Source organism: Rosa rugosa, chromosome 5 (assembly GCF_958449725.1).
Source record: "Rosa rugosa chromosome 5, drRosRugo1.1, whole genome shotgun sequence".
NCBI lineage: Eukaryota > Viridiplantae > Streptophyta > Magnoliopsida > Rosales > Rosaceae > Rosa > Rosa rugosa.
In genome coordinates, this window is record NC_084824.1 from 11,811,734 (window position 1) to 11,821,605 (window position 9,872).

Sequence of the window (9,872 nt, forward strand, 5' to 3'; positions counted from 1 at the left end):
CTCACCAATATAAGCGTAAAAAGTAAACATGACTAAAATGTTGTTTGATATGATGAAGAAAACACCACTACCATCGCGTTTAAGAGATAGAAAAGGCTTGGAATTCGACAAACGAGACGGCGTACGATATATGCAGGGAGGGTGGGAGGCACATGGCTTTTGGAACCAATATGTGTACACAATATTCCTACTACTACAAATTAAAACCTGGCCACGTCGCAGTGTTTCAATTCTTGGGTTGTGGGGAAACACCATCATGCATGCCCGAGTCCCTATTTCATTTGTTTATAAGTACCTCTTAATTAACTCCATAATTAAATTAAGTCCTAAGTGCTCTCTGCTCATATAATATCTTAAGCTTTATTCAGAGTTTCAGACACTCGGACACAGACAGGTAATGTCATTATGCCCTGCCACTCCCTTTTCTGAATTTCAGGCAAGCAGGCACTTCAGTTACCTTACTTAATTGCTTCTAGGCTTAAACAAAACTAACTACAGCTTAATCGTTTTGACTAAAATAAACCAAGTCTCTGAGCTAATCTAGACAATTGTCACCTTGACAATTCCATGGGCCATGATATATATATTTGATCGATTTGGATGTGAGTTTCCTGTCATGAAGCCACTGTAGAAATTATTCTCAATAAGATGATTGACAAATATATATGCTTACCGGATCCTTGCTCTTCTTCTCCAACATAATATATATGTCTTATATATGGATTGTGATGGAACACCAAATTCAATTATTCAAAAGCATATATGTACACATTAATTTAGTAGTTTACATGGGTCCTAATATAGGACTGGCTTTAGGCTTTAGCATATAAATCCAGCACTGTTAGTCCTAAAAAGGGATCTTTTAGAGATATCTCAAAAGGAGGGAGAGCTGTTATGTCAATTTATCTCTTTGGAACATATGTATGGCAACTCGTTCATGCACTAACATATGTGTGCAAACTGCAAAGATATAATATGTAATGCACAAATAGTTCAGTTTCCTACTTGCTTTTCCATAAAGATACTTTTACTATGTAGTTCTTATCATCAAATAAACAGAATGAAAGTAATTACTAATTTCTGATATACAAGCAGAAATCATTCTATAATCATGATATACATATAAACCACAATTATAAAGGGATGTTTTAGTTTCTTGAAAACTAGTATGTGTGAGAGGAGAATCTATGTAATTCCAACCAAATATGTATTTATTCTCTAAACTATGTTAGCTTAATAACTTGAGTAATAGTTATAATTTCTGCTACATAATAAAAATTAAAAATGCGACAACATTTGAGTGCTGTAATAGGTAAAACAAATCAAATTGTTTGGATGGGCTCTTAATTAAGTCACTATTCATTTATATATGAGAATACAGGTGGAACGTATATTTCTCGTTAATAAAGTCAATAAAAGAAAAATACAGAATGCTGTTGGACCTCTCCTTGAGCAGAAATATATTATAGAAGAACAATATAAATATCCCAATGGATATAATATTTATATAACTGACTGACCACCATCTCTTCTCGCTCTTTCTCTCTCTTCCTCTCTCCCTCTGCAATTTCATCTCTCTCTCCACAAGCTTCCAAACAAATAGAATTAATGGAAAGTGAGATTTGCAAGGTTTATTCTTCTCCTTGCGGACGATGAAACAGAAAATCTTCTCCGTGACGTTAATGGGTGTCTCTCTAGTAGTCTTTCTCCGCCGCTCCCCTAGATCATTAACATTCCTATGGCACCAATATTAGCAGATCCCACTTCACCATATAAACACCAGAATCCAGATCACTTTCAAGATTTAGTTTCTTTATTATTAATCCATGGCTCATCAAGTAGTTGAGACGACCAAGCAGTACTACAGTCAATACGGGTCGACGTTGGTGGGTAGTCCGAAATGACCATGGTTCCTTCTGCACATCATCAAAACTTATCCAGACAACAACAACATCCTCATCTTTACGGTGGTTATGGTGGCTGCGGTGCCAATTATTACAACAATACGGCGCCGGACGACGAGAGCTTTGGTTGTCATCTTATGAATCAAGTAGAGGAAGGTGGTTATGATCAGTATAGTTATTGTAATAACAATAATAATACTATTACTGATCAATCTTACTTATTAGCATCTTCCGATCTAGTAGTGGTTAATGGTCCGATGGCCGAAGATGAATCAAGAACTAACAGTCTTAACAACGAAGCCGAAGCCGAAGCGGGGTCAAGTTCTAAAGCTCCTGTAGATGAAGATCAGAGAGACGAGAGATGGCTCCAATTGAGTATAGGCGGCCACACCGCTACCAGTGCAGACGTCCAAGCTCCGGAAAGAAGAAGCTCGTTAAGGGGTTCATCATCGGCATCCGGATTGATTGAGCTTGATCTGTTATCAGCAAATATATCGTCGCCGTCGTCGTCATCGTCAAGGCAATTTCAGTTGCAACAAGCAGCCAGGTCTTCTATGACTCCCATGTTTCATGTTCCCGATCATCATCATCAAATTCGTGTTCCTAATTTCGGCACTAATTTGATGAACACTACGTCTAATTTATATTTTCAACACCCCGGAATCGGAATGGGAATGGGAATGAGTAGTTCTTTGCCGCCAAGCTTTCCTCAACACCAGCACCAGGAGGTTAACTGGGGATTTAGGCCATTGATCCCTCATCATAATAATCATATAGGGAATAGTGCTTCAACTTCTACCTCTTCCTCTTCTTTTATGCAACTGGGACCAGCATCCTCCTCCTATTTTGCACGCCCATTTCAACTTCAACATCATCATCTTCATCATGGTGGTGGTGCTGGGCCGAGCTTAGATTTCAGAGTTGTTGATCCTCCTCGGCGGCCCCAGTCTGGCATCTGGTTTATGCTACAAGCCTCACAAAATCAGTAAGTATTCATAACAGGCCCCATTGCTTTTTTTCTTTTTCTTTTTTTACTTCTGCCTCTTAGTTTCTTCGTTCTTGGCCAAATTTGATATGAACTCTAGCCGGTCTTTCCATCAATGCAGAGAAAAAGAACCGTTCTTGCCCCAGATACCTAAAAGCTACCTCAGGATCAAGTAACATTTCCATCTTTCGTATCCTCCATCTAATCATTGGATTTAAAATGTAAAAAAAAAAAAAAAAAAATCCTTGTAATTATGAATTCCATTGCTTTCTTTCTTTGAAAATTTAGGGATGGAAGGATGACAGTTCGATTGATAAAGAAGTATCTGGTTAATAAGCTAAGACTCGACAGCGAATCAGAGGTACGTATCCTCATAACTTCCTCTTTCTAGATTAATTGCTCACGGATATAGTGGATTAATTGTTACCTTTGAACGATCAACTTAAGAACACAAACAGAAAAAAAATCATGCTATGGTTTTCGTTGAGTAATGTCTGCACATGGTGGCCTGGTTGGTGTTAGAGACATGATAGAAACAGCAGAACTAAATGGGTTTCTCTCTTGTAGTGTTTGTTTCTTATGATGAAAACCATTTTTTAGGTGGTGAGTACATTTCCTGGCACTGGTGTGGTCTTCTCTTTAGTTTTGTATTATGTTTATGTGGTGACAGTGGTGTCTTTCCAAATGGGTTATCAGCTTATGTTTAGTTAGTTATGGACGGTTTTAAGTGATGGATTACACTTATTAAGTGCAAATTAAATTCAAATATTGGTAGATAACATACTGAGAGGTTTACCTACCACCCTTTCCCCAGACCTCAAAATCGATGGTAGAGAAATGAATGGCCTTTCCCTCTCCGCATAAAAGGGGTTTCCTGTTTCGGTAGTAAACATTGATGAAAGTAACATTTCAATGAACTGGCAATACCTGCATGCATAGAAAGCAGGTTAAAAGCACAACCAAAAATTCTAAAATAAAAAATAAAGATATTACTGAAAATAGAAGCACCAGTACTGTGAGAAAGACATTAAGAAAGAAACACCAAGAATAGGAGTTCTTATACGAAATTTAAACTACAAGCATAATATATTTCTCTACCCCACTTCAAAAAATCTCTTTATTACAAGCATACATACATATATTTATGTACAAAGGATGAAGATGGCCTGCTCTGAAGCTGTGATTGCATATATAGTACACCCTATGAGAAATGGTTTTAGTATATTTTGGTTCTATAGCAGTCTTGATCGAGTTTATACCATATTATCAAATCCTCTACTGTTTCTTTCCTCCCATTTTTACCTTGTATATTAAGGCACAAGCATTCATTTGGATTATAGTTTCGGATAGATAAAAAAGATGGAGAGCTTAGTTTGCGGTTTTAGAAACTGTCCTAGATTGATGTTTAAAGTCTCCTAGATTTTCATATAATTTTGACCTAATTTTTAAGAAATCAAACTGTACACCTGTTTTTTTTGCAATATACATTAGAGGTTATAATTCATGAAAATGACCAAATCTGGGTTCTTTTCTACTATATATGCGAGTAAAGTAAGTATTCATGCTCATATATGCAAAAGGTTATCTGAGGTTTTAACAGGTATAGAGGAATTAATCATGTATACCAAAATAATTTGTATTGGATAGTATTTAGAAGTCTGAATGATCAATTAATGCATTATACAAAAATTGATATTAGGGTAATGAGTTGCATGTTATTGCGGCACCATCATTTTATCAATTCTTCTAACACACACCTCATCATGAAATACCACTATATGTTTTCTAATAATTGTACCCAAGTAACAAAAATCTAAAACATATAATTCATGCTTAAAGTGATATCGATTGAGCTTTGCACTAGCCAAGTCAGGGTTTTCTTAACGTCTTCATCAATCTTATAATGTAGATACTTAAATTACTCACGTAATTAGTGTACGTACTTGAATTTAGTATAGGACAAAAATTATGTAGAAAAGAAAATCAATTGTTCGATTAACAATATATATAGAAGTGTGTACTGCATATAATGTGTAGACAAATTATAAATGTTTGTGTAGGTATATAAGTTACGTGAAGGCTTAAGTTATGATAATTAAACTACAAAGTCAGCCTACTATAATTTTTTTAACTAGATAATTAGATATACAAAATGCATGCATGAGCCATATGTTTAGGTATATATAAATTAATTCCATGCAGGTTTAACTTAGAACAGAATTGCTTATGATTAAATAGCACTTCCTATGTGAATTAAGAAAGATTAATCTAACCGTAGGTTCCAAACAGAAAAACATTAGAGATAACGAGGCTAACGGTTTCAGTGACATATCTTCTTTGCATAAATTCGGATGTTTATTCTTTAGTGGTTAACTCTATTTTCATTCAAAACAGTCGAGTGGAACACTGAATTACCATGAATCTATCTACGCAAATTTTCATTGCATTTGATTCTTCAGCCTCATTAGTAAGATAAATAAAAATTCAAATGCTTTGTTAAGTATAGGTTAGTAGCCAAAGTAAACAGTACATGTTAATATGATCTGTGATAATTAAGTATCATGTTAAATAACCTAGTAATTGAGTTATCTATGCATCTCGATCAAACTAGCTAGTTACATTCGTACTGAAGCATATAAGCTAATATGAAGCAGTACTTCTAACAGAAAAGAAAGCTGTACATTGGCAACATTACCAACAGAAGGAGAAGAAAACAAAGTTACCTACCAAATTAATACTATCAACTATAAAATTATTTTCTGTCATACAATGTTTAATACTTGAACACATATAATAGATCACAATAAGACTGGCTATGTGTATATATAGGAGAACAAGTAGTGGTAGTTGAATCTGTATAATTTATAGGTCGAATGTTTTACAATGAATTGGTCATATTCCACTTCTTTTTGTTTTCTTGTACTTACATGCCATGAAGTCAGGAGCTGATTAGATGAGAGAGATATATAAATAGGTATTTAATCATTCCCTAACAATAAAACAGCTACGCAGACAAGCAAGAATCAAACTTAGCAGTTAGTGTTCACCATGCACCAAAAATTATATGTAGACCTAATCAGAATCAAAACTTTCATCCATATTCGATAATGCATACCATGTTAATTATAATATACAGCAATTATTTAGGATGTATGACAGACGAAACATTCTCCTTGATTTTATATGCAACACTCGATGTTTTTTAATTTTCACGTACACACTTTGTTAATCATACAAGTCAACCTTACTTGGCAATTGCTTCGATCTTTTTGGGATCCAGCCAAGTGATGTGAATCACTTGGTACATAATTTTTCTGTGGAGAAGAAAATAATTCCATGCCGTCCGGAAAGCCAACTCGTATCCTTCACACCTGGCAATGGCATGCAACTAAAATGCCCAATCATTAGGTTTCTAAATTAATGGGTGTGAAAGATGAGCTCCAACTTATAGTAATTAGTCTCTTCTGAATTCTGATCTTAATTAGCGTAAATGCAGGACTCTAATTAAGTTCTCTCTCTTGAATCTTGCTGCATATATATGGTTTGATTTGTTTCACACTAGGGCACCTCCCCACATATATAACCTAATATATTTTGTGATGATTAGCCATGCACAATCCATGAGAAAGCTTAAAAATGGTGGGATTAGTTGTTAATTTCCATGCTTCTTTTTTGTTTCTAATTACTGCATTGACTTTAAGTGTTTGTAAATTAAACATCTTCTTCAGCTTGGCCAGTTTCGAAAGTAACACATATCGGTCGGTCCAAATGATACTAGTGTAGGGATTAAAAAATCACACGTGGATCATGTCATTCTCATCCTCAGTACCCTATTGCTTGCCTTCAATTAGTTCATTCCCTTTGCTTTCGTTTCATTTCGTCATGCTTTCGTTCCTCCCAATTCATCATACTCATCTTTCATCTTTTTTTCCCCAAATCGACAGCTATTGTAGGCCCTTGTAATTTGCCCTCCTTTTCCTATTTTATGCATTCGTCTGTGCTTAAAAAAGACCCATCGATCAAGACCTTAAGTGCTGCACTTTGATATGCATGGATGGAATTTAAAACATCATCATCATCTTCTTCATCATCACCTCTTCCATACAAAGTTGATGGAAACCCCACACACACACACACACATATATATATGCTTTAGGTGTTGAAAATATACGACAGAAAACATTCCAAGTTGTTAATAAAAGAACAAGAACAAAAACAAAAGTGTGAAAGACACATATTTAAGGATAATCCCAGTTAGCTAATATAAAAAACGACGCGCTAAACCACTAGGGTTTGCCAGTAGCGCCTTGGAGTTTATTATTATATTAGGCAAAGGAATATAATACGGGTGGAAGCCTGGAAGGTAGTTCATGAAGGAACATTGACCTTTTGGATATTAGGATTTTCAGAAGCAACGTGAAAGAGACGTGCATGAAGATAAAGTTGGATTGGAATAGTTTGGAGGAGGAGGCTTTGGTCCCTTTTTGAAAATTAAAAAGGCGTGTATATAGTGCATAGTCGTCGCCGTGCTTTTTGGATCCATTAGGTGTTTTTTTCTTTCTTTTTTTTATAATTATGTTGAGGATTATAGCATATATAGTATAATCTGGAAATATAATAATGAAAGTCCAAAGCGTCATGATTTTGGCTTATGCTTATCAGCAAAGTCTGGCTGGGGTCGGTCCCTTAATCATTAAGACCGGGAAGTTTAACATCGTGGGAACGGGCAGCCACCTTACTGTTTTCGTATAATAAACTAGACCAAAACACACTCTGTGTGTGAGTTTAATTTTCAAAAATAAAAAATAATCATTGGAGAAAACGTGGGAAGTTTTGGAAAAAAAAAATTTCTTCCTTTTTTTGTTGTGGAAGTGGGAAGTTATAGAGAGATATTTTAGGGGAAAATAAATTAAAATTTTATTTTATTTATTAAGATTATGTCCTCTATTTATTAAAAGATATTTTTAGATAATCTATGGTCTAAGGATTTAGTCGTCTTTTCACGTCTACTTCACGTCTACTTTGGCTAACAAAGTCTCTTCTCTTAATAATAGTATAGATTACGACTATTACGTAATAATACTATAGCATAATTTTACATATTATGTATTACATAATGTTTTTATTTTTCTTTAATTTTTGGGGAAAAATGATATATATATATTTTTTTTAGCAATGGAAAAATGAAATTATTAACGTGGAGTAGTGAGTGTGGGATGTGGGGCTTGAAGAATCTGTTGGAGTAAAGATCAAAAGTTGAGGGAGATTTATGGGTAAAGTAGACGTTACAAGGATTTATATGGAGCATAGCATGGAAAAGACGTAAGCTAGTGACAAAGCATGACTTCAACACCACAAATTTAATCGTAACTTATGCTTTTAATTCGAGAACCCAAACAAAAAAAAAACTTGATGAATAGTGAGAAATGTGAGCAATTGTAATTAGATTTATGATAGGTGAGATGTTCGACTATACTCGATATGACCAAAGTACATAATAACTTCTCCATTTTTTTTGAATTTTTTTTTTCCTATGTTTTTAAAATCCTGATAAGGGCTTTCGAGTTGAAATTAAATGGGTTTTACTATTATTTAGGATAAAATGTCATGAAAAGAGGTTAAAATTATGTGTTTCTACATATGGTTAAATTGTGAGTATTTAACAATAAAATATTAATTTTAGAGTGCGTACAAAAATCTTAGAAAACTGCAAATTACAAGTATATATTGTTGTTTTAGGGTTTACACCCAATTGCATTCTAATTAATTTCCTTGTTTAGAATCTGCATGGTTATCAGCTATCAAGTACACTTAATTACATGAAGGAAAAGAAAAAAAAAGGCAGATGATGATTCAGTTGCATGATAATGTTTGTTCTAACATGCACAATTATTAAAACAGCACGTACGAAATCATTGCCTGCACTCATTTATCAACTTTCTTTCCATGCTTCATCGAAAAAAAACTTTCTTTCCATGCATGTGAGATCTACGCAGCTAATTGGCTAGCTAACCCATCACTAATTAATTTGTTTCTTTGTACTCTGTCATTATATATTTGCTAATCTTACAGTAATTCATTGATTTGCTTAGTTAATTATGACGCACGATCGAAAACTTACCAGAAAAATTATATGAATATGCAGGTAGAGATAACATGTAGAGGACAGCAGCTCCTACCTTTCTTGACGTTGCAGCATGTAAGAGATAATATATGGAGTCTAAGGGACGCAGCAGCAGCATCACTCACTATGCTTCCACTTCCAGACTCCTCCTCCTCCACATCAACCACAGATGACCATGTCATGGTGCTGCACTATGCTAGGACGTCCTCGTCTTCTACAACTGCTTGATTAATTAATTCAAACTTAAATTTTCCTATAATTTATTGATTAATCGGGTCTGATGATGTATCATTAATTGTTTATTTAATTATGCAAACCCCTCATCTTTTTTTGGCATTCATTTTTCTTTTTCTTAATTTATGATTAGTGGTGTTCTTCTCCTTTTCATGTTTTTGGTTCATTTCTCTCTAATTGATGGAGAAATAGTTGGGAATACCCCAAATCTATGTTTAATATGGTTTTGGGTGGTCATATAACCCAACTCAATGTATCTCTAAGTACAACTACAGGTGATATTTATTTCTTATCCATTGATGCTAACTGGTACAAGCTCCAATTGATTTGGTTATTGATTGACTAGATTAGTTTTCATCTAATCACCAAGTGAACAAGAATTTCATGATCACATATCGTTAGATTTAAATTCAGCAGTTGAGATTAATGAAAGTATGTTAAATATTTTAGTCTCAATCATTGATTTAAATCTAATAGAAGATGACCGCGAAATTCAGGGTCACCAATGATAACATTTCTATGTATGAATTAATTTGCAAAATTAATTATTAGGCTTATATTTCAGAAGATGTTTACTTGAGGCTCCAGGAAAACCTTGAAGTGCTAATTAAATTCTTGGTCAACA

The 9,872-nt window shown here is 34.4% G+C and overlaps 1 protein-coding gene across 1 annotated transcript; it reads left to right on the forward strand.

The window, feature by feature from the left end:
• Positions 1-1,525: 1,525 nt before the first annotated feature.
• Positions 1,526-9,543, forward strand: LOC133710338 (uncharacterized). The gene is made up of 4 exons (XM_062136384.1): positions 1,526-2,889; positions 3,011-3,061; positions 3,178-3,250; positions 9,035-9,543. Exons 1-4 carry the CDS (start codon positions 1,901-1,903, stop codon positions 9,239-9,241), a joined length of 1,320 nt encoding a protein of 439 aa, XP_061992368.1. The 5' UTR covers positions 1,526-1,900; the 3' UTR covers positions 9,242-9,543.
• Positions 9,544-9,872: the final 329 nt, after the last annotated feature.